The 27,422-nt window shown below is 43.9% G+C and overlaps 1 protein-coding gene across 21 annotated transcripts in view; it reads right to left on the reverse strand.

The window, feature by feature from the left end:
- Positions 1-2,441: 2,441 nt before the first annotated feature.
- The window catches only part of CXXC5 (CXXC finger protein 5), a 110,434-nt gene continuing 85,453 nt past the window's right edge, over positions 2,442-27,422 (reverse strand). For 16 of the 21 annotated variants that reach the window (XM_053247529.1, XM_053247527.1, XM_053247537.1 and 13 more), the window contains 3 exons: positions 26,228-26,304; positions 15,059-15,282; positions 2,442-3,402 (listed from right to left, as the gene is read on the reverse strand). In XM_053247529.1, the coding sequence (XP_053103504.1) occupies positions 15,102-15,282; positions 26,228-26,304 (258 nt within the window). In that variant the 3' untranslated portion in view covers positions 2,442-3,402; positions 15,059-15,101. Of the gene's footprint in view, positions 3,403-15,058; positions 15,283-17,369; positions 17,408-26,227; positions 26,305-27,422 lie in introns of those variants that run through there. The other 5 variants (XM_053247544.1, XM_053247543.1, XM_053247546.1 and 2 more) reach the window with 5 other exon arrangements.

Below are 27,422 nucleotides of genomic sequence, written 5' to 3' on the forward strand. Positions count from 1 at the left end.
CACGCATGCACACAGGCCATTTGTGTCACCATGCAAATTGCATGGTGACAGAAATGGCTTGTGCACATGTGCAGAGGTCACAGAAGCCCTCAGCTCTTGCCTGTGGGCTTCCCAGAGGTATCTGGCAGGCCACTATGCAAAACAGGATGCTAGACAAGATGGGCCTGATCCAGCAGGACTGTTCTTGTGTTATTATGAGTAATGTTGGATTATAATGGTGTAAATTATGTCATTATGACAGACAACTCAAGACACTTCCCATGCCTTGTGAACTTTGCCACCACAACCACCCCCCTGCAAGAAATGCCCTGCCATTTTGTGGCCTTTTGCTTTTTCGCTTGGTTTTTTGAAGGTACTCCCCACCAGCTCTGTTACTGCAGTGAAATAGCCCATTCTATTTTTAGGCAGCAAATAGGAGGCTCTGTAAAGAGCTCTTAAAAGATCTCACCAAACTTGGTGAATGTGCAACAAAATGGCAGACGAGGTTCAATGTGAGTCAGTCTTGCACATTGAGGCTTTTAAAAAAAATCGCAACTTCACATACATACATACATTACTTAGCTGTAACTGCACAGCAAAAAGGCAAGTTCAGTGTGAGGAATAGTTTAGACAACTAGAGGGAGGAGAAAATAGTGGAACTTGGCACAGTAGGCTCAGAACTGCCAGCAGTAAATCCTTGGGATCCTCAACGTTGGGCCCCCAGATGTTCTTGGACTTCAACTCCCATAACCCCCAGCCAAAGGCCACTGGGCCTGGGGATTATGGGAGTTGAAGTCCAAGAACATCTGGGGGCCCAATGTTGAGGTGCTGTTGTCTTATGGAATTCGCTACCATAGGTTGTGGTGGTGAAAACGCTAATTTAGATGACTTTTTAAAAAAAGATTAGCTAAGAGAACTAAATGGAGCCTTCAATCATGTGTAGAGGCTGTATACTTCTGATTACCAGATGCTAAGGACAAACAGAGATGGTCACCACCTTCATGGCCCTGCTTGTCGCTTCCATAGGCATCTTACTGGAAACAAGATGGTGGATTCTTATGGTCTCACATGACTAGGATAGGCAGGTAGCTTCAGCTCCACCTCCCTGCCCTGCCCCCAGAAAAACCACCCATCTTTCTGTTACATGGAGATAGGATATTGTGTTACTAGCATTGTGTTTGTGCTACTGTGAGTACAGCACTAAAAGTCAGGTGACTTTTAATATATAAAATAAAAAGTGTCTGGCAAAGGCTTCCCTGTGCATTCAGGAAACAGAAAACTGGCTCCAGTGACTACCCTAATTTTATTTCAATAATCCATCTTTTGGAAGCCATTCCATATGGCAGCCTGAGACCAGCAACCATATATGAACACTGAGTTCTCAGCACTCTGCCAAGCAGGAAAAAGCGTGCCACATCTTTGCTTAGTGGACAAAACCTTGAGGGTTGCAAGCAGAGAGAGAGGCAATGTATGTTCCAATGCATTTCCTCCACCACCTTGGATGCAGCAGAGCTGGTGTGGATATTGAGGGGGCTAACTTAATCTGTTATGAAATGCCACCACATGACTCACTGCATGACTTCACAAGCAGTCCAAGCAAGGCAATATAACCCATGATTTGAGAAGCTCTAAGGACATCACCAATACTGTAAACCGATACCATTGTGCCATGAGCTGGAGAAGAGGGCTCTGTAAATGGCTTTATTCCTCCTCAAGATACCACATAGATATGGTTGATTAAACAGCTCTGAGAAAGAAATCTGTGGGAAAAGCTTTGGTCAGCTGGCTCTGTCCAATGCCACTGACAACTGCTTCCAGCAGGCTATCAAAAAACCCAAGAGTTGCCTTGCTTATTCTAAGAAGCAGTGCAGTTCTAGGATTTCTTTGGAGCACATGTGCTTGTCTGTTCTATTCAAATGTGTGATGCTTATTCTTCCACAGGCCTAGAGTGTATCTCTGTTATGGGGCTCTAGCATGTTTATTCTGCCATCTGCAATAATGACCATTGCTTATTTTCTATGAAACCATAAGAGATCTAAAAGAGAGAATAGTCTTTCAAAGTCCATGATGCCTGACAGCTCTTTGCTTACCCAAAGCTGGATCGTGTGTGTGCGCGCACGCACACACGTGTTTTACACCAGAAATTTGCAGAACTTCTCCAGCAAGCCAGCAACATATGCAGATTGCAGAGGGAAATCGCCGATATTAATATCTTATTAAAAAACAAAAGCAACCAAAAGCCTAAAAAAACAATCATAAACATTCTTGTTGCCAAGAAAGGCAAACTTTGGAAGATATTTCGGGGGGGCGGGCAGGGAACACCAGTATGTCCAAAAGAGGGTATTATTCCCCTGCATAAACCCCCAAAAAACCAAACACAAAAACCAAACCACCAACCCAAAATGAACAAAACAACAACCCTACAACCAAAATGGACAGAATAATGGAGATGTAAACCATGACACAAAACATGCTTTCATTTTTATTCACAAAACAGCCTGAATTGCTAGAACATTACAAACAGCCTTTCGGTTAGTGGTGGAGAGAAAGCAGGAGAGGAGGGCTTGGAACAGAAGAAAAAGACTCGTCGTAAATGTATTCAGCAGAGGTCCTGCAATAGCTTATATCTGGATTCCAGCAACATTTTTTCAAATGGTTTCTAAAAAAAGAACTGTTGCAATTAGTTCTGGGTTTATTTTAGTGCACACCTTTTCTTGCTCTAAACTCAATAATGATTTTGTTTTGCTTCAAAAATTTGCCCATTTTGTAGAACACTTTCACTTTTTCATACCAAACATCTTGCTGATTAAAGGTTATCATGTGCATGGATAGGGAAAGGGAAACTACTTTATTTTAAACATATTCTCATTTATAAACATGAAGTTGAGGCATTCTAGAAACTATCCACACTATTTTTCTTTAATGATGAAATTAATCAAATAAAAATATGAATGAGTAAACAGCTGTGCTAATTACAGTAGTGCTTATTAGTAACTAGATTTAAAAGATTACTGTAAATTTACATTCTCTACACAAGAACTGCATCTTCCACACATAAACAACATCAACACCAAAACACAGGAAAATAAATTGATTGATTGTCCATACTCTATTACGTCTTGGTACTTTATGGATTCTTTTTTAAAAATTATTTGAAAAGCAGTTAATGTTTGTTTACTAGTACTTGAAGATGTTAAACAAAAAAAAAAGATGCCCAAAAAATTATAAAAACAGGAATGAAATCTGCGAGAAAATATTTTTGGTTCTAAAGGAGACACAGGCGCATCCATTCATTTCCGCCAAAAAAATTCCTTGCCTGAGACAACACAAGCAAGCAGCGACATGGCACTGGATGACAGAGCTTTGGGATTCTTGTTCCTATTGAAACCATCGGAATGCAGCACCTGTCGGAAGCATCACTTTCTGCAGAGACAGAAGAGAACAGAACAGGGACAAATGATGAGCAGGGAGGAGGAGAACAAGCCCTGGGCAGAGTCCAGCAGATTACCACTTTTTAAGGAACATCCAGAACACGCAACAGAGGAGGCCCTCTCTTCCAGCTGCGTGGTCTTTTATTTTACACCTTTCATTCTGGTATCCTTTACATGCTCGTAATTCCAAATAGAGGATCCTCCCCTCCCATCTATTTTTCATTTTCTGCTACTGTCTCAGATCTCTTTCTGACTTCCCGTGGCTCCTAAATCTTTTCTAAGAAAAAGCCTGGCTGGATCAGGCCAAAGACCCATCTAGTCCAGCATCTGTTTCATGCAGTGGCCAACCCAGTGCATCTGGGAAGCCCTCAAGTGGGGGGAAAGAGGACAGCACCCCCTTCTGTCCCCTAGCACCTGGGGTTCAGGGGCATACCCCCTCTGAGCCTGATGGAAACATACAGCTCTCCAGGCTAGTAGCTATTGACAGCCCTATGCTCCATGAATTTGTCTTAATCTCCTTTTAAACCCATCTAGATTGGTGACCATCACCATCTCTGGCAGCAGCCAATTCCATAGTTTAACTATACATTGGAGCTCTTCTTGTGATCAATGAGAAGAGTTCTGCAGAGGTCTGCGGGGAGCGCAGGTTTCACTTACCCTCCCCACAGCCGATCTCATGGTTGTTCCTAGGCGGGCAGATCGCCCATCCAGATGAGCAGCAGCTCACCTGCGGCTCGCCTGGCAGCTCTGGGGGTCGGAGTTCCGGGACGCGCCACAGCACACCACACCACCCCCGGAGCCCGAAGGATCCCCCCTTGAGTGGGCCCATGGTGGCTGCAAGCAGCTGCAGCAGACACACAATTTTAAAAATGAGGTTAAGGGAGTGCTTGCTCCCTTAACCTCATTTTAGAGGGAGGCCACTTAGGTAGGTCTGTCCCCTGGGATAGGGCGCGATCCCAGTGGCCGAAACGTCCAGCACCACACAATTAAAACAAGCCCCTAAACTGTTCTTTCCATACTTTTCAAGTGGTGCTGGCGGGGAACACTTTCAAGTCTCTTTCTATTTATTACATTTTTATTCCACACTTCTTCCATGGAACTCGAGGCAGCATACATAGTTGTCCCCCAATTTATCCTCAAAACAGCCTTGTAAGGTAGCTTATGCGGAGGGCAAGGAGGGTTTCGGTTGTCCCCTGCTGACTGAGCAAAGAGGCACCTTTTTAAAGTGGTGATTCTCTTTATTTAGCAGGGGGAGAGTAACTGGCCCTTTCTGTCCCCAGCACAGCATCCCTCCAGTGGCTGTTGCTGGTGTCTATCTTATGTTTCTTTTTTAGATTGTGAGCCCTTTGGGGACAGGGAGCCATTTTGTTTATTTCTATGTAAACTGCTTTTGGAATTTTTGTTGACAAGCGGCATATAAATATTTGTCATAGTCATGGCGGCATCTGAGGTTGCCGCTGCCCCAGAGCTGGTGGATGTTGGGTCCTGGGAGGGAACTGGGCAGGATACACCAAGATGGGCTAGTGTGGATGACATAACCAATCTCAGCATATTGGAACCTACAGTGAAAGTAGAGGCTCATGCAGGGATGCACTCCTGGGGCGACAGCAACCTCAGGTGCCCCTGTGATGTTTGAATCTGCCCAAAGTGACTGGCCCATGGTCACCCATTGCGTTTCATGACTGAGTGGGAATTTGAACCTGAGTCTCCCAAGAGTTAGTCTGACACACTAACCTTTACACCACACCGTTTTAATAGAAAAAATTGAAATAAGCCCTCACCCAGTGGTTGGTCACAGTACCGTAGTCTTTTAAAAATATATAACAAAGAGTCTTGCATCACATTAAGGACTGAGAAATTCGTTTCAGCATAAGCTTTTATGGACATAGGCCTGGTCTTTTAACCGTATTAATTTTTATTCTATATAGAGGTCATTCACCAAGTCAAAAACAGTGTTCTACCCACATTTGGGAGCTCTGCATCTCCCAATTTTTGTGGAAGCAAGGGAGGAAAACCTAGGTAGAAGTGATCGTGTGGAAGCAAGGTAGGAGGAAAAGCTACCCAGGTTTTCCTCTTACTTTGCTTCCACACAACCAAAAATTGGGAGCACAAACCTGGGTAGAACACAATGAGGCGGTTCCCACGATCAGTGGGATCCGCCAGATGGGGTTGAGCAGGGAGAGCAGGATTAGCCCGCTCTCCCTGCAGACGATCCTGCATTCGGCCCTGGGCGGCCAGATCAGCTGCCCACACAGCTGCAGGCTCTGTCACGGAGCTGGCGGGGGCTTGGGAGTTTGGAGGCCATGAGGCCCCCGGAAGTTCCAGTATGCTCTGCGCGAGCATGCTGGAGGGACCCCTGAGCTGGGAGGCTGCTTTTTAGCCTCCCGTTTGTGAGTCTCCTCATGAGTTGCTATGGCATGGAGCCACGCCATAGCAGCACACAATTCATTGACCGCGGTTAGCAGTGCTCGCTCCACTAACCTGGGCTAAGGGGAGGGGTACTTAGGGCAGTTTGCTGCCAGGAGCAGCACACGAACGCCAAACAACCTCTCCGTAAATGAGGTTAACGGAGCGAGTGCACCATTAACCTCATTTTGTTGCTTGTGTGTCACCACGGTGTATGGGAACATACGAATAGACTCCCAACCGGGAGGCTGCAAGCAGCCTCCTGGCCTCGGAGGTCTCTCCACGATGCCTCGCATCCTTGCATGGGGCAAGCTGGAGCTCCCGTCGGCCAGCTGGCCCCCGATACCTGCTACCCCTGCTGGCTCCATCATGGAGCCGGCAGTCCAGGGGTCTGGGCAGGATCGTCTGTGGGGCGAGCGGGGATTGTGAGAAGAGCTTCCTTGTATCCATATTATTAATGTTGTAAGCTGCCCCGAGCAGTACTGCATGAAACGGTGTTCTAGGAAAAGCTACCCAGTTTTTCTTCCTACTTTGCTTCCACACAATCAACTCTACCCAGGTTTTCCTCTTACCTTGCTTCCACACAACCGAAAATTGGAAGTACACACAGCTCTCAAACCCGGGTAGTACACAGTTTTTGATTGTGCGAATGACCTCTTTGGCTTGCCTTCAGGTTGGTGAATTCATGAGGGAGGGAAAAATTGGCCTTTGAGACAATGGGCCTCCTGAAAGAAAACTTTCAGTGATGTGCAGCAGGCATTCTGCCATTGTTCTTCCTGTCCTCTCACTGTTCAATTCACACTGCAGCTGCCTCCCCTTCTTCCTACTATGTCTGATGGAGATCACAATGAGGCTATTCCCACAATCAGGCGAAATTGGGCTAGGGAAGCCTAGCCCAATTTCACCTGACTGTAAGAGCCACTGGGCTCGCAGGCGAGCCAGTGGCTTCCAAGCGGTTAACCCGCTTAAGTAACCCTCCCCTAAGCCCAGGTTAGTGGAGCGAGCGCTCTGCCAACCCGGGCTCTAAGATTGCGAGTTGCCGCGGTGCAGCTCCATGTTGCGGCAACTCACGAGTAGAACTCCGACCAGGAGGCTTAAAAGCAGCATGCCCTGCACGCTCACGCAGGGCATGTCGGAGCTTCCGTGGGCCATGCAGCCCCGATCCCCCCAGCACCCGCCAGCTCCGTAATGGAGCTGGAAGTTGTGTGGGCGGCCACTTTGGCCGCCCGGAGCAGACTGACTGCTCTCCCCGCAAACCCCATCCAGGCTCTTCTCACTGATCGTGAGAAGAGCCTCAATGTCTTACTTACTTCTATGGAGTCAAATGCAGAAGTGGCTGGGCAGTTTCCAGTTTGACTGGAAGAGGAATGCTAGTTTCCTTTACAAAGATCTCCTGGCTTCCTGCTGGCTGTGAGCTTGCCCTAAACCACCCCCAAACTTCAACATATGCAGAAGGAACATAACTAGAGAACTGTGGAAATCAGAATATTACTAAATAAACAAAATCTGAAATCACCAAAACCAGAAACAGAAATGGGGGCATCCACTAGGCTCTGTGTGTGAGAGACAAAAATAAATGCAATATTTAATTTGTTGTGCTGCAATATTTCTAATCTGTTTACATTTGTGTATGGAAACATCCAGTATCCTCAAAGTTGGTTAAAACCAAGGACTAGGCAAAAGCGTGGAAGATAGCTACCACGTCTAATAGACATGGGCAGATCTAAAGGATACCTCTGTGTACAGAAGAAGTATATCTCAGAGCATAACAAATGCTCTGGGTACCCTGATGCCCTGCTTGTGATATTCCACGCATCTGGCTGGCTCTTGCTGGAAACATGTTGGACTAGAAGTGCCTTGGTCTAATCCAGCAAGGCAATTCTTATGTTCTTGAGACTGAGAAGCAGGAGAGAAGAAATATTACATGATAAAGAAAACCATTGGTTAATATCTCATGCTAACTCCTCTTCCTTGAACATTCACTATCCCAGATGCAGAGATCAATGTTTTTCTTTTTGCATGACATATATTTGAAGGGAGATGCCTGCCTACTCTGATAATGCTTGGAATGCATTAATAAAGCTGTATCTTTAAAGCCCTTACTCCCAAGTGGTTCTTCGGCCATCACTTGGATTTTTTCAGAACAAATTATGCAGAAGCAGGAATTTTCAACAGCTACAGAATTGGAGGAGGAACTGTGGATACCTACAGGATGAGAGCTGCCTGGATCTGCTGTAAGTCTGTTAAGCACAAGACCATGAAGTGACACCAACTGAAAACTGCTGGTGAGACATTAGAATTAGTGTTTGTCAGTCCTGTTAAATAAGCAAGATTGAAATATTTCTGTGGATACCATGTGACTGCACATTATACAACCGTGCAGAGATTATATGATTAATGTGAACTAACTGACAGGAGACTTAGGCACAATACTACCATACCTTATTGTAAGTAAGGTACTAAAGCCTCTCTAGATATGTCTGGAGACGTATTAATATGTTTCAATATGTTCTCTCCGGTTAACCCCCTACTAACTGAACAAAAAAGTTAGTGATTCTCTTTATTTAGTAGGGGAAGTGCAACTGGCCCTATCCATCCCCAGCACAGCATCCCTCCAGGGGCTGATGCTGGTGTCTATCTTATGTTTCTTTTTTAGATTGTGAGCCCTTTGGGGACAGGGAGCCATTTTATTTATGTCTATGTAAACCGCTTTGGGAATTTTTGTTGAAAAGCGGTATATTCGCTGTATCCATACATGGATATGAATGTGCCTTCAGCAGGTTTGTCATAAAGAGTTTTCCCACTTAGTACAATGGCTTTAAGACAGACTTTACTAATGTGACTCCACGTACAAAGCACCCATGTGTCAATTTCCCAAAAAAGGGTAGTGTGTATCATAATGTATTACAAGTCGGCTATGCGTTCCTTCTCCTGAATGAATGCTGATAAGTTAAGACTGCATCTTTGTGTGAATTATCATTTATTTTATACAGAGTCTGTAAACTCAGCTCTGAGATCTTTGGTATACAGAGTTCCCAAATGTGTATTATTATGTACATGGGACAAGAATGGCAATCTTTCCTGTCCAATCATGTCCAAACCCAACTACAGTAGTGAGTGTTTATCTGCAAACTCTAATATTTTAAATGTGTTTGTATAGTGCTTTAGTTTTTAAGTCCTGCAGAAATTAATAATAATAATAACAACAACAACAACAACAACAGTAGATATCTGAGCAACTACCCTATGAAGCCTTATAATTTGTTCACAGAACGACAGAATTTTAGGATACAGGGAAGAGAAATGTAGCACCTGGTGCTATGTATTTTAGAATATTCTGCCCACCAACTTAGAGTCAAAAGGACAAGTTTCCCAGTTAAACTGGCACTAGGATGGGAAGGTATGTCTCTGTTAGTGATTTAGAATCCATGGGGCAAAACACTACTCAGGATCAGGATCCAGGTTTCTCTTCTCAGGAAGTATCAACAGAGGCAAAGAATTATAGATAATTAAAATGCCAAGTTTGGATTTTCTTTGGGGATTTTATTTCAGAGACTCTTTTTTGCGAATATTTGCTTCACTGAATGTGGATTTGGCAGTTTCTAACTTTTTCTCAGATTTGTTCCATCTCATAGTTGTAGACAGAGAAGCAGGACCATTTTCACCAACAGCCATTACACTGAGGAGGCATGGGAAATACAAAGCTGGATACAGGAATGAGTAGGAAGCACATCTGCCTTGCAAGATAAAATAACTGGTTGCCTTTAATAACCACTGGCCCTCTGGGCCTGTTTGTCAAGGAAGTATGGCAACTATGACCAGATGTTTTCCAACCTTTTCTAGAGCTGGGCTGCAAAATTACTCCCCCCTGCTAGCTTGGCAAAGAGGCACCTTTTAACTTGGTGATTCTGTTTAGCAGGGGGAGAGTAACTGGCCCTATCCAACCCCAGCACAGTACCTCCAGTGACTGTTGCTGGTGTGTGTCTTATGTTTCTTTTTAGAATGTGAGCCCTTTGGGGACAGGGAGCCATCTTATTTATTTATTATTTCTCTGTGTAAACTGCCCTGAGCCATTTTTGGAGGGGCGGTATAGAAATCGAATGAATGAATGAATGAATAAGAGAGGAAATACTATGATGCGGTTTTCATGACTTATCAGGAATGGGAGCATTAGAATGACCTCCCAAAGACTACCTTGACATGACTAGCTGTTAAAATAGCCTCTGTAAAATACAAGGAGGCTGTTCACACGGTCTGCAAAAATTGGGCTAAGGAAGCCTAGCCTGATTTTTGCATACCGTGTGAACCACCGGGCTCAGCTGCGAGCCCGGTGGTTCCTGAGCAGTTAACCCGCTTAAGTAATCCTGCCCTTAAACCGGGTTCACGGAGTGAGCACTCCACAAACCCAGGGTTATTTGCTCATGAGTTGCCACGGTGTGCCTACTCATGAGTAGACCCCCGGCCGGGAGGCTCAAAAGCAGCCTCCTGGCTTGGGGGTCTCTCCAGCATGCCCTGTGCGCTTGCACAGGGCATGCTGGAACTTCCAGGGCCGCACAGTCCCCAAACTCCCCAGCCCCCGCTGGCTCCGTCATGGAGCCAGCAGTTGTGTGGGCGGCTGATCCAGCCGCCCCAGCAGGGCTTCCCGATCATCTGCAGGGAGAGCGGGCTTAGCCCGCTCTCCCCGCTAACCTGGACAAAGCGGGTCTCACTGATTGTGAGACCCATCTCAAGGACTTCAGGAAAGCATGATGTTTGATTCTGGCCATGATTAGCTTTGTGCTATGGATTGAACCAAGCTAGCAAGAACACTGTTCAAAAATGGGTGCCAACATTTCTCCAGTATTTCTCACTGGAGACTTCGCCTTTTGCTATGAACCATGGTACCTCTTGGAGAGTTATGCTGGGAGATACACATTGGCAGGAGATAGGCTGTCCCTCATAAAGGCTGGAAAAAATGTATTTGGCACAAGTCTTGACACACCTGATCAAGAGGGCTTTAAAGTTAACCTTGTGAAGGATGGAGGCAAAGGTCCAGAGATACATGCACAGGTAAGTTCTAAAGACAGAGACCTGGTGTTACATGGGAAACTGAGGGAGCTACCAAACCCCACAACAAAACAACAACACAGATATTAGAGCACAGTATCCATGGCTTGTGATCACTATACACTTATGCACAGAGTATGGAACTATCATGTGCCTGAACCTCCAGCACATGAAGGCAAATACGACCTGACAGGTATAACTGAGACTTGGTGAGATTCCCAGTGCACAGAATCTGAGTCACTACAGTGTGATGCAGCTGTGAAAACAGCAAATGCAAATTTAGACTGTATGAATAAAAGAAGTGTCCAAGTCAGTTTATCCCACACTAATAAGAGACCTCAACTGGAGTAGACCTCAGGTCTGGGTGCCATATTTTGAGAAGAACTGAAAGGGGTTTAGAGATAGGCAACAAGGATGGCCAGGAGTCTCAAAAATAAGTCCTATGCCAAAAGGCTGAAGAAACTGAGTATATTTCTTCTGGAGAAGCTAAGACTGAGCAGGGACGCTTCAAATATGTGAAGGGCTGTCACACACAAAAAGATGCGAAGACATGTGCGCTGCTACCCAGAAAGCAAGACTAGCTCTCATGGGTTTAAATTACAGGAGGTTAGATTTAGGCTGAATATTAGGAGGAACTGCATAACAATAAAGGCAGCTCAACAACGGAACTAGTTACCTGGAAGTTTTTCACACCTGGCTTTTAGTTTGCATCTGCTCTGGAATGGAAATATGCATTCACATTTCAGCCAAAATTACCCCAAAAGTCCCTGTGAGCTATCAGGGATCACTTCACACACAATTTGAGTTTTTCATTATGCATTAGAGTGTAGCCTGATTTATATACAGGGTTTTTAAAAAACCCACTTTTTGTATTGTTTTTGGTGGGCAACTTCGAACCTGCTGTAAAGCCTTGCAGAAAACCCACAGTAAAGCTTGCTATCTAGGAAAGCTCGTGGAGGAGGTTGGGTGTGCTATTCTGTACCGGAGGTCTTTAAGCAGAGGCTGGACAGCCATTTGTTGGGGGGATGCTCTCTAGCTTTGGATTCTCTGCACTGAGCAGGAGATGGGACTAGATGGCCCACAAGACCCTCTCAAGCTCTAGGATGCTAAAGCCAGGAAAGATTGTGCCATCTTCTGACACATACAAACAGATGTAGCAGGGCCTGGCTACTCCTACATCAGTAATTTAACTCACTGGTTTAAAATGGCCTTGTTTTAAAACATTCACCCTGGGCAGAAAACACGTATGGCACCTCCTCCCACTAATCTGCATGGGATACAATCACATGTGCAGTTCCTGTACAGGGAGAAACAACAGACTGAATATGGGGACCAAAGGAGGAGAAACCAAAGCCAAAGCTGCAAACCTGCTGAACAAGGTGGATGGTGATAGTGTTGATAGATTTGTAATTCTTTTTTAATCTAGTGTATACGAACAGTCCTGTCTAAAACAGCCAAATTATAACTCCTGGTAGAATCCTAAAAGGGCTCAGTAGGTGGAACAGATGGGTGAGGAAGAGGGGGCAGGAAGTGCTCCTTGCAACCTGTTTAAATCATAAAACTGAGGGGTATGGCAGCCATGTCTTCATCACCCATGGATGCTTTTGAGAAACTATGCCAGGGTGGAAGAAGCTATGTTGAAGCAAACTATTCCTGTAGTTTAAGGATGGCATCAAGACAGTGTTGGACAACTTGAGCACTGGCCAAGGACCATAAACATGCCCTTGCTCAACTCCTGAGGTCCTGTAAAAAGACAGCAGTTGCTGAGAAGCACTCCAAGGTACTGATGCTAACACCATGGGTAAGCCTCCCACAAGCCCATGACCTCAGTGGTGGTGGCTGAGAGTGCATTTTGGCAGCCATCCAATTCTTTTACCTTCAATGTAATGCCCCCACCATTGCATCCAGTGACACAAAGGCAGAGGTACTGCATTGTAGATAAAAAGATGGCAGCTATCAAAACACCTACGTCCTCCCCACCACTTAGGGGGCACACAAAAGACCTTTGGCTGAGGGCCCTCACAAACCCAGTGCTACCCCACAGCTGTTATCAGACTTTTGAAATATGTGTTATTATTGGACAAGCCATTGTCCTTTGCCAGGCTACAGCCAAGGACTTTGACTGGAGTTGTCATGCTCTAGGGCTATTCACACAATCATCAACCTGAAAGTAAGAGGCAGCAAATGCAGCTCTTAAAGCTCATGAGGACCCACACAAATTCCTCCAACCCAGTTCGCTCAAATGTGGACAGCCTAACTTCTGTACCTCATTCTTCACCAAGGTAGGAAGGAAAGAGGAGCTGTTCTACCTCAGTGTGTTGATCATGTGGGTGCATCTACCATTTCTAGGAGTTTGCAGGAATGAGTGGCTATGCTTGTGATACAGGGCTGTAGCTAGAGGAGCTGCCATCTGTGGTATGTGCTGTTCTACACAGCACATTCTATGGAATGACTGCAATGCCTTCAGTAAGGCTGGACTCTCCTCCAGTTCTTTTGTGGACAGAGGACAGCTGATGGGTGATGAAGTTTTCCAGGCTGGGAAGCCTCTCTCGAGCTTGTAACTGCTGCTATTGTCTGGTTGCGGAGTTTGCAGACCCAAATGGGGGTTCTGCTCAACTGTGGGAAACAGGGTAAGAGAACCCCCCGCCTCCCAAAACCCCACCACCCCCAGATGTTCATGTGAAAGGCCTTTCTGTATTTCCCAAAATCTGTTTTCAAATCCTAGTGACCAGTAACCATGGACTGCCACCCACAGCCCCTTCTTAACTGAGACACTATCCAGTCTGTTTCACATACTTGTTTCATTATTTTCATAAATGGCAAAGTTAAAATCTAGTTGATTTTGTCTCAAAATTAATAATTTCATGTTGCTGGGATTCTATTGCCCTTCCTATTAATCCTGCTAAAAGTGGCAATGCTTTTGCTGAACAGTATTTCTGTGTAAATATTTTCAAAGAAAACCCTTTCACTGCAGTATGGATTCATTAGTGTATCTCGTTGGAGAGGCAAGCAGAGTACTGCGGCCATCAGTTGCCTCCCTCTCTCAAGCCCCGGTGGTGCTGATGATGCTCAGGAGAGGCCTGAATGCATCTTAGGGTCCCTTCCTATGCATACAGCACATTCTCAGCCCTTTGCAGGCACGGAAATTATAGAGTGACCAGGCCATGGGATCAACTCAAGGTCTGTTGCTTGGCAACACAGAAGAGAAGGATTATATAAGGAAGCAGCCATACCTGCCATAAAAGCTTGGGGGCTGCTCTTAGTATTTTTCTTTAAAGATGCCCCTGTCTTTCCTCTGTTCTTTTGCCTTCAAACCTCTTCATTGGAGTGCAACACAATCACTACTCTTCTGCATGTTTCAAGTATCAACAATATGCATCCACCCACCCCCATCGTACCATACCACCTACGGTCACTGACATGGGAAAATCCATCCCTACAACCCCAGGCTCCCTCTATGAGGAGTGGCTCTGTGGGCATATCTTTACTGTACACTGTCCTCTCACACTTCAGAGCTTGAAGAAACAACCCTCTCACTTCATCCCTGCATCAGAAAACATACATTGGAAAGGTCAAAATAATAATTCTCTGGTTTGAAAACTGAGAGATACATAGATATTTGCATTCACCTTTCCAAGTCATTAGCTACTAGCTAATTCTATATACCTAATTTGGTTTTAGCCACCCAGTGGTACAGCAAGGAAGTAACTTGCCTAGGGAGCAAAAGGTTGCTGGTTTGAATCCCTGCTGGTATGTTTCCCAGACTATGGGAAACTCCTCTGTCGGGCAGCAGTGATATAGGAAGATGCTGAAAGGCATCATCTCATACTGCACAGGAGGAGGCAATGGTAAACCCCTCCTGCATTCTACTAAAGACAACCACAGGGCTCTGTGGTCGCCAGGAGTCAACACCGACTCGACAGCACAATTTTAACTTGGTTTTAAATACCAAAGGGGCATTTCTGCTTTTTTCCAGTTTCATCCCAAAAGAGGGTGACCCATGCAGCAATGGGCAGGGTTCCTGTACCTTCAACAGGAAAGTAAAGTTCAACAGTTACAGTTTGTCTCACTCATGTACGACAACCTGCATCGACTGAAATTCTCTCTTCTATAAGAGGCACAGAAGCTCTGCTGCCTTTCTTTATATCTGGACACCCTCCCTGGCGTAGGTGGACTCTGGATATTTACACACTGACCTGGGTAGGATGCAATATCTGGTGTGCAGATCACTTGTCCTTCCTAGGAATAATATCCACATATTCTTTCATGGTGTATTGTTGGCGAGAACCATGTTGTGGCATTTTTCCTTGATAATATGCCTTCCATCACACCTTCAGTGCTTCCCACTGTGCCACAGTTCCTCCCCTGTCCACTTTTGAATCTTTTCCCTGGAATCTGGATCACACCGTCTGAGCTGAAACTTAGAAGTACAGATGGGTACCGCCTGAAGACACAAAACTTATTTCTGACTCTGATCAGGCCTCCAATTTATGCTTAGGCTGGCAAGGAAAGAACTGGAGCCCCTCAGATTCCAGCAAGACCTCAGCCTACAAAATTTGGCTCGCTTTAGGCAGAAAACATTTTTGGTTATAATGAGCTGTATGAGTCAGAATGAACAGCTCTTTAGGGAACAGAAGAAACTTCGCCAGGAGGGAAGATGAAGCAGCGGCAGATTTTGGAAGAATGGAAGACAGACAGAGCTAAGCCATCACTGGGCACAATCCACTGATCCTCTTGCATGCGCGTGAAGTAAAAGGGAGCTGCACACATGCAAATTAATGGGAGAAGCTGCCATGTAGGTTTTATGCTTGGACTGAATTGTTTCAAAACAAGGCCATTTTACATCAGTGATCTAAATAAGCCACTAACTTAAAAGATTGAGTTAATAACTCCAGCACTTGAGCTGCATTAAGTGGAGTGGGTGGTGGTGGATAATAACATGTCTTGAGGAAATAATTAGCATCCACTGAGAATTGTCCTCCTGAGCATGGGAAAGGGGGCACCATAGAATGTGATAAATGATACAGGGCAAAATGCAAGGCATCCTAGGCCATGAACAAGTCAGACAATTACCTGAATAAAGCCATTAGTTTACTCTGGTCCAGTGATTAAGAGTACTAGTCAAGGGAGACCCAGGATCAAATCCCCACTCAGGAGACCAGTGGCTTTCTTTCAGCCTAACCTACCTCACAGGACTGCTGTGAGGATAAAATGGGAATGAGAAGAATCACATACGCAGGCCTGATCTCCTTGGAGAAAGGGCAGGCTTGAAATGCAATACAGACAACGGTGCCCAATCAGGTGGATGTGCATGTGGTCTGTTTCCAACCCTTTCCACTGGGAGGCCATGAAACAAATTCACAACCTCAACTATGCTACTGCTTGTACATTAGCACTTAGCTATGGGTGGGTGACTGACCTTGGGCCAGTCCCAGACTCTCAGCCTAAACTATCTCATAGCAGTAGAGGCCAGTGCAGGCACCACTGCGGGGGGTGTGGTGATGGCCTGCGAAGGGTCTTTAAAGGGTAAACGTGTGCACCTATTAATTTACACGTAAAGGTGCCTCTCTCCGCCACCCCTGGGAGCGCCCACACTGTCTCACAGGGCTGCTGCTATGGAGGTAAAATGGGAGAGCCCCTACCTGTGCCACCATGAGCTCCTTGAGAGAAAGGCAAGACACAAACATCATAAAGCGACCCAAACAGTACTAAGAAAATGTGTGGCACCTGAAAGTCAGCAGATAAAACTGTGCGACTGGAAGGCCTTAAACATAAAGCTTTGCTGTTACATGTCTGAATATTTTCCCTTTCAGTACTCAACTCAAAAATTTCCTGGTAACTTGTTCCATGACCCTATGGAACTTATTTTAGAGATGGAAGGGTTTCCTTCCCTAACACTGACAAATATCTACCTGTAACATAAGCCAAATAATATTTTATTTCCTATCCTGCTTTTGATCCAACACCCTAGACCTCATGCTCTGTTTTAACTAAGCTCAAGTTCATATTCACAAAATCATCACATAAAATTGTACATAATTTATGTACAAAAATGTACATCAAATAATCTTCTCCAGTTTATACCATCTTCCTATTCCATTCTTCCTCTATTGTTTCTCTTGTGTCAGTTTTAAATTGTGAATCGCTTAGGACAGGGACCTATCTTCTAAATATATATAAAATATATAATGACCATATAATGACCAATATATAATATAAAATATATAAGGACCATGCTTATAGATTGTGCTATGTTATTAATAAATAAATAAACAATAAAAACAACAACCACCCATAGTGGTAATTATGAAAAAAGTGGTTTCCATCCACAGATGTAGCCTGAGTCTATTCAAGCTTGCTCAGAAGTAAGCCCCACTGTGTTCAGTCTGGCTTATTCACAGATAAGCATGCAAAGGATTGATGCATTGAATAAATAAGAAGAGTTTCTGGGTGTCTTATTATTATTCAATCATCTAAACAAAGCAACCCACAGCAATTCATTCTTACCTCAGAATTGGTCCGCCACTACTTGGGAAATGTGTGTCCTAACCCACAAAACAACAATATATTTGTTCAAATGGACCCTTCATATAATGTAATGGCTCAGTTTCAATTATTCTGATTTGCCAGTCAATCACAGAGTTGGAAACAAATCAAGGGATGGATGGAGTTTGCTGTGTCATTTAACTTTCCTCAAACTCCCATAGTGCAGGGAGAAGGGAAGGGAAATGCTCAACCTAATATGCACTGTGGAATCAATTTTCCCACTTCAGGTCTCTTTAGGAGAGATGGACTTTTCCTTCTCCCCTTTTCCAGATCACTGACTCAGCAAATTAGAACAAGAATATAATTTAGCAATACAGCAGTTTTTGAACGATACCAGTCCCCCATATCATTGCCACCCCCCAGATCAATCCCCCCTCCTTATGTAGTCATTCTGATCTGATGCTAATTGGAAAACTTGGAATGTGGCTAATAAGACAGTAAGTTATCTCATTTTCAGTGCAATGCATCACTGTCTCTGTTGGGACTGTGATGTTTATAGCCTTCACTAACTTCACAGAAAATATCTTAAGGAAAGGGCGCACAGCCTGACAACACATCATTGCCCCACTGTCTAACAATCAAATAGTACAGATTAAATGGAATTGGAGTTCAGAAGTTGCAGCTTGTTTAAAATTAGCAAGCTCACAAATGCTAAGAAAGGATAACAATCCAGAGGAGTCTGTACCTTTAAAAACCCAACCTCACAGTTGATGCACAGATGTGCACTACTTGTCTCTCCTTTCACTATCAAGCAGTGATCAAAAAGGGAGGCCAACTGACCAGGGAGACACTAGAGCCCCAAGCCTGATCCCAGGTGTTTAGCACAGGCATAAATGTCAGCAGCGTTGTTGTATGGCTTTGCTGTTTGAGCTTGCATTGACTGTTAATACTCCTGCACATGTTTGGGGCTCAAACAAAGTAAGCTGAACATTTCGTTTCCTTGTCAGACTTTCCTTCCCCTTGATCAACACTTGACAGTGGTAGGGGGAGATACAGTGTGCATCTCTGCAACTGCAAAGCTGAGCTTTTGAGTCACAGGCCACTTCTCTGCATTGCGACTTGACAACCTCCCAGTTCAGGAATCAACCAAGTACATACAGTAACTGACAGAATTATACCACCATACCTGTCCATCTGTTCTAAATCAGGGTTTACATGTCAGAGAATAGCAGCACTGAACATTTTTTGGTTTCAATACATACATTCACGTGCAGTTAAACTTAAAGACTCTGATTTTGCTACCACACCAGCATGGATGGGGGCACAAACAATATCATGGCAAAGTTAGTGATAACAACGTATAATTAGTTTCATTCAAATCATAAACCTCTGTGGTTTCAAGAATATGCCACTTTTTCATGTGTGGCTCATAGCTGTGATAACATCTTCAACAAGACCACTATTGCAAAGAGACCCTCAAGTTTCTGGTATCGATTAGACCCATTTTATTGTGAAAGTTCCTACTGAAAAAATATTTACCTGAACGAAATGTGTGATGACATTCTGTTTTGTTTTGGTTTTTTAGGTTACTCCAAACTCCACCCCAAAAGATTTGGATGACAAACACTACTTTTTGAAGGTATGGCAGAATGGACTACTATGAAAGAAAATTACTTTCTGCTGCTAAATATCTGCTGTTTGGTTATGGTTGCTTTCCATTGTTCTTTCTTGTAGCTCCTGTTTTTATTATTTTACTCCATGAACCCCTTTGAGAATATGTTATCCTTAAAAGTGATGTGTAAAATAAACAAGCAAACAAACAAGCAAGCATATAGGGCATGTGTTGTAGCTTACTTGGTTCCTTACTTTTCCAACAAGTGCAGATTCAATAAATCAAACAAATACTTCCAGAAATGTTTGTGTGTGCAAAAGCATGTGAGAGGGAACAAGTGTCAGCTGTAGTATTTACAACAATGATACTTTATTCCAGAGGACAAAACTGTAATCAGTACACTATTATAACATGAAACTGTTTTGTAAAAGCAGTAACTGTAATAATGATTCACATATCAGGCCTCGATTGCTGTATTCATCATCAGTATTTTCTTCCTAACCTCTGCGGAAAAACATGCGATCATAAAGGAGTTTGTCCTCACTGAATGCACATATCCCAGTACAAGCTGTGTTGTAGGCCAAGCATTTACAAACTGGAATTAATTTATTCTTAACCCAATTTAATCAACTGTAGAGCTACTGCAGGAGCATATGGTATGCCACACATAACTGGATGAAAGGGCTGGTTTGCATACCCTCCAACATGTCCCTATTTTCCCATTCAGGTGAATGGGAAAATAGAGGCATGTTGGCAGATACGGTTTTGCAGCATCAAATTGGAACCACACAAGTGCTTGATAGTTTGCCCTCATGATGGAAGTAATTTTTCTCCATGAAATTGGTTTGTGAAGAAACTGCCACCAATGTAAATCTGAAAATACAGTTATCATGATACTGACATGATAAAACTTGGAATATGAATGCTTCCACTTCATGCATTAATAACTGTGTCATGTGTTCCAGGGATCTTAAGGGCAATAATGGTCTCTTCACGTGTTGACTCAAATGCCTTCTAAATAAGACAACTCCCGTGCCTGTCTCCCAAAATACAACAGAGTCACAGTCTGACAGAATATGAAAGTTAGGCAGGAACCAAAATGCAGGAATTTGAAGGCAAGTTGAATCCATTCTTCTGAAGCAAGCACAAAGAAAAGAAAATAATCTGGGTGCTGTTTTAGCATCTCACAGCAGGATCTAAGATATCTGTGTCTAAAAGAATCCATTCTTCTGAAGCAAGCACAAAGAAAAGAAAATAATCTAGGTGCTGTTTTAGCATCTCACAGCAGGATCTAAGATATTTGTGTCTTGTGCACCTATGGGAAGTAACACCTCTTTTTCTTGGTAGGTAAAACTAGACTTGTATATCCCTACTAAGCTTTTTGACGCTTCAGTTTATATATTGAACACTAGGTGAATGTCATCATACAGTGGTCCCTCGACCTACGAACTACTCGACATCCGATGTTTTCGAGTTACGAGCGACAAAAAAGACCAGAAGTAGTTGCCGGTTTAGATTCAGCTTACTCGACCTACGAATTTTTAGATGCGGTTTCCTCGACTTACGAATGTTTCCAGACTTCCGTGGTGCGCTCTTTGACTTACGAAAATTTCGACCTCCGAACATGCGTTTGGAACGGATTAATTACGTAAGTCGAGGGACCACTGTACTTCCTACACTGTAGCTGTAGCTTAGCAAGTGAAGACCAGTTTGAACAGTATTTTGTTTTTTAATAGCTTTAGCTCCATCATGCCATCTATAATTGCCACACAGAAGCCCTTATCAGTTAAACTATTGGTTATGTTGGACCAGGATCCAGCCCTGCCCAGACCTCAAGAAGCTCCTCTGGGGCTGGACAAGATTCTGCAAAAACCTCAAGCATGAACCAAGATCCTGCAGTGGCCCCCAACTCTTGAGCAACAGCTGGAGTTTACTCCACCTGAGTATTTTCCCTTTTGAAGAGCCCCAGATCTTGAGGAATCTCACACATCCATCTGGACCCTAGCCATTCTCCAGACCCTCTTTTACCACCTCCCATAGCAGCAGTAGTGCCGGATCAGGACCAAGGTCCAGTCCAGTGGAGGAGTGCCCACCTAGCTACCTGACGCATCTGCATGGGTCTACTTGGGAGGAGTAAGCTCCAGTGTAGACTCTAGACTGGGAAATATAAGGAGGGTTGGGGCTTTATAAGCAACTCCGCTTCAGCCAGGCATTAACTGGTTCACCACAGTGAACTACACACAGAGCCTCTTCTCACGAGCAGTAAGAAGGGCTCCAGAGGAGGTTGTGGGGAAGGCAGGTTAGACCTACCTTCTCTGAAGACAACCGCTACTCCTATGCTGGGCATGCCCCCCATGCACCCAGATGATTCCCCGTGCGCCCGGACAGCAAGGAGGGCCAAGGGCTGGGATGTGTCATCCGGACCCCCAGAAATACTGTGATGCAGCCCGTGAGTGTGCAGTGCACATTGGGGCTCCCTGCAGTCTGGCAGATCAAAACAATGGGGCTCCCTTAACCTCATTTGAAAGGGTGGCTAGTTAAGCGGGTTTGCCGCCGTGGTGCCACTGGGACCAGCTCCCTTAGCCCAGTTCTGCACACACGTGTCAATAGCCTCAGAGAGTTCTTGAGTCAGTTCCCAGGTCTCTGCCTGGATCCACTGCTTTTGCTTTCCTTTTCAGCCTTCCTCTACTCCTGCTCTCCAGTTCCAGCCTAGCATTCTCTCCCATTTATCTTGCCTCTCGTTCTCAATATCAGCCTGTTTTTGTGTACATCAAACCAGACACATGGGCAGTAAGTACAGGCTTGCAGTTACTGCTTGCTTTGCAAGAGGCATGAGGAGCACTCAAGATGTGAATCTATTGGCTTTTTGACTTACATTGATGTTTTGTTCCATCTGCCTGGAATATTGATCATACAACAGATCATTCATACTGGCCCAGTCTCACAGAAATCAACATAACACTGTGACTGCGACACAACCAGTTGTCAGAGGCAATACTCAAGTCTGTACTGAAGAAGTCCTCTCTTGATTCCTTCAAACTAAATATCTACCAGCCAGTTTCTAATCTTGACTTTTTGAGCAAGATAAGAATATGTGGTGACAACTCAGCTGCAGAGAGTATTGGATGACATGGATTATTTGGACACATTTCAATCTCGCTTCTGTCCTGGTTTTGGAACTGAAACCACTTTGGTTACCCTGTTGGACAACCCTATTGGTTCTGCTGGACTTTTCGGTGGTGTGTCATACCAACAACCATGATAAACTTCTGGACTATTTCTCCAGGCTGGGGTTGACAGGGTCAGACTTATGTTCAAATCCTCTCGGGGGGCCAGGGCCAGGAGGTGTTATTGCAGGCAAGATTCAAGCTTGCCTCCCATGTTATTCAACATCTGCATGAAAGCAGTGGAATTGATTGTATGGTTATTTTATGAATTTTATGAATTGGTGGCATGGTTTTATGCATGTATTTTTAATTCTTTTTAGAGAGAGAGAGAGAGAGAGAGAGTGTGTGTGTGTGTGTATCTAGCTAGCTAGCTAGCTAGCTAGCTAGCTTAATATTTTAATTGTGTAATTTTTATAGTCTTGTTTTTAATTTTTCTATGTTAATTGCCTTGGGATTGTTTCAATGAAAGGTGTTATACAAATTAAACAATAAATAAATATAAATAAAGTAAGTAAATTGATCTCTGAGATTTGAGCTGAGATGTCATGAACAGTAGCACCATTGCACAGCTTTGGCTACTGCACCAGCTGAGGCTATTCATATTTAAAAGCCCTAAATGGTTTGGAGGGAGGCACATCTGTCATTCATGAGGTGTCCCTTATCAGTGATAGTCCTGTGAAACTCACTCCCAGGAGGGATCTATGTCACTCCATCTCTCCCAGCCTTTAGGAGGCATCTAAAAATGGCCCTCTTTATGCAGACCTTTGGGTCTTTGGTGGTATAGGATCAGTAACTGCTCTTGATTATCTGATTGCTGCTGTACTTTTGTCGTTGCTTAACAGTAGCCCTATTCCAACATTATGTGGTACATGCATACAGATTTCTGTACACATGTACGTTCTTGTGTGAATTACTGTACACACATTCATTTTAAAAGTGAAACAGGGAGGCTATTCTGACAATCAGGTGAAATCGGGTAGGAGAGCCGAGCCCGATTTCGCCTGACTGTGTGAGCCACCGGGTTTGCAGGTGAGCCCAGTGGCTTCCAGGCGGTTAACCCATCTAACTACCCCTCCCCTTAAACCCAGTTTTCAAAATTGTGAGTAGCTGTGGTGCGGCTCCATGCCGCGGCTACTCATGAGTAGACCCCCAGCCGGGAGACTTAAAAGCAGCCTCCCAGCTCAGGGGTCTCTCCAGTATGCCCTGCGCACTCGTGCTGGGTATACTGGAGCTTCCAGGGGCCGCACGGTCCCCAATCCTTCCAGCCCCCACCGGCTCCGCCACAGAGCCGGCAGTTGTGTGGGCGGCCGCTGCGGCTGCCCAGAGCAGACTGTCTGCTCGCCTGCGAGGAGAGCGGGCTTAGCCCACTCTCTTCGCAACCCCCCTAGAGGCTCTTCTCACTGATCATGAGAAGAGCCTCAGGGTCTACATCTTCTCAAATACAGGGTTCAGATAGGAAGTACGTCTGCTGGAATGTCATGGGTCCTTTCTCACAACCCATGAGAAGATTCCTGGGCAGGCGGTGGGGGAGGCTGCTTAAACTTGCCTTCCCCACAGACAATTGCTGAGTCCTTACTGGATCATACACCCAGGCAGTCACTGGCTGCCCCATGCAGCGCAGTGGCTTGGGGGCCGGGACGCATCATCCCGGCCCCTGGAAATCCCACAATGCACCATGTAAGTGTGCACCCACAGCAATGGGCAGGCGCTTGTCAGTGTTACAGCGCTGGCTAAAAGCAGCAGGTGCTGCACATGGTCAGGGAAACATAGTTAAGGGAGCACTCACTCTTTTAACCCTATTTAAAAGTCAGGATCCCTAGGTAGGTTTGCCACCAAGGAGCCGTTGGGAGCCAGATGGCTCCCACAGGCAGACAAGCTCAGGCTTAGCTGCCCTAGCCCTGTCTTGGCTGCTTGTGAGAACAGTCTCAACATGTGAATAACTGTACGTGCATCCATTTGACATAAGTTGTACATGCACGGAGCATAACGTGAATAGGCCTTGCATGATTTTAACATGTTGTGCTATATTTTGATGTTATTTAGATTGTACACTGCCTTAGGGTAATATGACAAAGGGCAATATAGAAATGGAAAAATAAAATAAACAGATGTGTGAATAGTGACCTCTATGCAGTTAACTACACACCGGTACCAGCACATTCATTTCACCATCACTCTGGAACATAGTTACAGTTTGTTCCTGTTTAGTGCCTATAAGCTGATGGATCTACTGATACATTTGTGGGTTTTAAAGACTCCATATTATTTTCTCCAAAGTACATCCATTCAACCTAAATCTGCTATGCCATCAATTTAAAAAACCTGCCTTTGTCACCAAGTTAATAAATTTGGGTCCCTCAAACTTATTAATGAATAGATTGCCAATTCATTTCAGCTTAGCATACACCTTTGAAATTGTGCAGGCTGAGGACTATGATGGTGCTTCATGATTTTAGATTAGCTTGACAAACCTGCCATAGATAACATTTCCTCTTATGTCCATGGTGGCTCTGAAGCAATCAAGAAAAAATGCACAAGAATATTAGGATAGGCATACTGAAAATGCTTCTTTATCTTGTTGTACCATCTTGTTGTAATGTTAATGTATATTCTAATATTTAATAAACTAATTAAAAATAATTTAAAAAGAATATTAGGGTATTGAGTAATGTCCACTAATCCTTTAGGAACCTTCAGTTGCTCAGTTTCAATACTTTAGAGCAGGGGTTCCCAACTGGTGGGGAACGTTGCTAAACTACAATTCCCATCACCCCAGTTACAATTTATTAGGTCTGGGGATTATGTGAGTTGTAGTTCATCAACATCTGGAATACCACCAGTTGGGGACCCCTGCTCTAGAGCTTTAGAAATGTCAAGTGCACAAAAGAGAACTGTTGAGCTCCTAACTACCCAAAGTCCTTTTTCAAACTTCTCTTAGAATGTAGAGTCAAACTCTTTCATTGCTTTTTGAGGAAAGCATCAGGCCAAAATTCCAGAATAGTTGGTCAAATCATATTTAAAATAAGCAAAACTGAAGGAGTTTGTTTACAGATGCAACAAACACATTCTAGTCACCTGCACTGATAAATAAATAGTAAATAAAAATCCAACCTCTTCATGTACTGACACATCATATGAAATGTTAATTTTGTGTCTCCTTTAAAGATGAATTATTCCATTAGCCGTGAGCAATTGCATTGGTTATTTTGACCTAAAGTTCTGTCATAGTGTCACCTGCGCTGCATGAGTGAAACTTAACTTGCAGGTCCTAGGCTTCCTTGAAAATGACTTTGTGCACATGTCCATGTTTCTCAAAGAAAATCTCTAGGTAGCAATTCTGAAGTCCTACAAGTCGAAAGCCACTATAATGGGTACAATGGGTACCATACTTGAATACTTGAATACTTGAAAGCCACTACAAGTCGAAAGCCACTAAATCTCTAGGTAGCGATTCTGAAGTCCTACAAGTTGAAAGCCACTATTTCACACCAGAAATGATTACACACAAAGATTTGTACCCACTGTACAAGACTTCCCACATCTCAGTATTACGCAATATTACAGAATGACATTATTTTTCCAAAATAAAGTATCATTATATATCTTGCTGTAAGCACCCACAGGGTTACACTTGTTCCCACATGCTTTTGCATTTAAAAAAATCTCTGGAAGTAATTATTCAATTCATTAAATCTGTAATTGTTAGAAAAGCTACAACAAATGTCCTATGTGTCATTTACATAACAGTCATAATTAACCATTCAACTTAATAATACCTTCATAAAATTGTGTGGATAACTTTACACGCATACAGATATGTACGTGTATACACTGTACACAAATTGTACTTGCATGATCCAAATTTTGTGATCCAAATTTTTCTTGGATCACAAATCATAAGGACATGTTTTGTAGCTTAATATCTTTTCAACAACTTACACAATAAAATAATCTGATAGATACTGGGATGATGATTTTTTCTCTTTTGCAGCTATGGCGATCTTGATGATCATCACAGCCATGCGCCACATATGAGAGAGACACAACATTGAAATTCTTCTTCAGCTACGATTCAAATGAAACCACCTGTTTATACTTACCAGTAACTTTGCCGTGAAACATGCTTTCCATCCTGCTCCCTGAATGCCTCTCTGCTACATGCCTTTCTGCTACTGTTCTGGAGAAATTGCAAGTAGTATGCTCACTCTCACTCTAATCATAAATAACACAGATAAATAAGGAATTGCTTTTATGGCACCTAGAAAGTGAAAGTTTGTAGGCTCATAGTGGGCCTGCTTCCCAAATCAGATCACTACCCCATATCCACTGTTCAGATCATACAAGCAACTGCACTGTGAGGACTGAAGAATAGCCCCACGTCTCTTTTCAAAAATGTGTTCATCTATTAGTCTCCCATATGAGAGTGAAAAAAACCTACACTGTGCCTTAGAGGCACTAAACATTCCTAATGTTGCAGGTGATCTAGCTCACTGACAGCATCTATGTCCTTACCTTATTCTGCTGGTATTTCAGATGCATCTGATTACCCAGGCCTCATTCTTTTGTTTGAGATCTTCTATGATACACACACACACACACGCATGTGTGTGTATAACAATCCCTACATATTATAAAGAAGAGTTGGGGATGATGTTTGTTCAGGCACGCTTCAGTTGTCAAACTCCATTGACAAGAAGTGTTTGCCCCGTAAAGATTATGAGCCTGAGTGTCCAATAACCTCTGCTGCTAGGCAAAATTAAGACAGGTCAACATTTGTGAGGAAGTATCCATGATCACTGTTCCCTTGAAGGCATGCGTGTATGTATGCACTCACAAATTTTCTGATGTCTGCTCAGTTGATTTTAGATCTTGCTCAGGTTGAATCAGGAAGGCCCCACTCTGAATGCATGTGCACACACACTGCCTTGATACTGCTGCCCAGAACAAAACTCATTCCACACACAGATGAAAAAAATCAGAGGGATCACTGTCCATGACCCCTCCTCCCAAGGAGGCTTCCTGGCAGTAAAATCCCACTCTGTTTTTGACATTTTGAGGTGGGCTGCATTCTATGAAAAATGGGGATGCGCTGGTCAATGACACTGGTTTTCAGAAGCTCATTTCTCAATGAAATTGTATTTTTCAAAGGACTCAGCATCTTGAGTCCTAAGAACTATCACTTGAGGTATAGAACACCAAACAGCAATGGCATAAACAGAAAGAAGACCCACAGTTCAGTGATAAGAGCATATTACCGATCTTCACTGTTTTTGTGTGCAAGGGCCACAATCACAG

This window comes from Hemicordylus capensis, chromosome 4 (assembly GCF_027244095.1).
Source record: "Hemicordylus capensis ecotype Gifberg chromosome 4, rHemCap1.1.pri, whole genome shotgun sequence".
Taxonomy (NCBI): Eukaryota; Metazoa; Chordata; class Lepidosauria; order Squamata; family Cordylidae; genus Hemicordylus; species Hemicordylus capensis.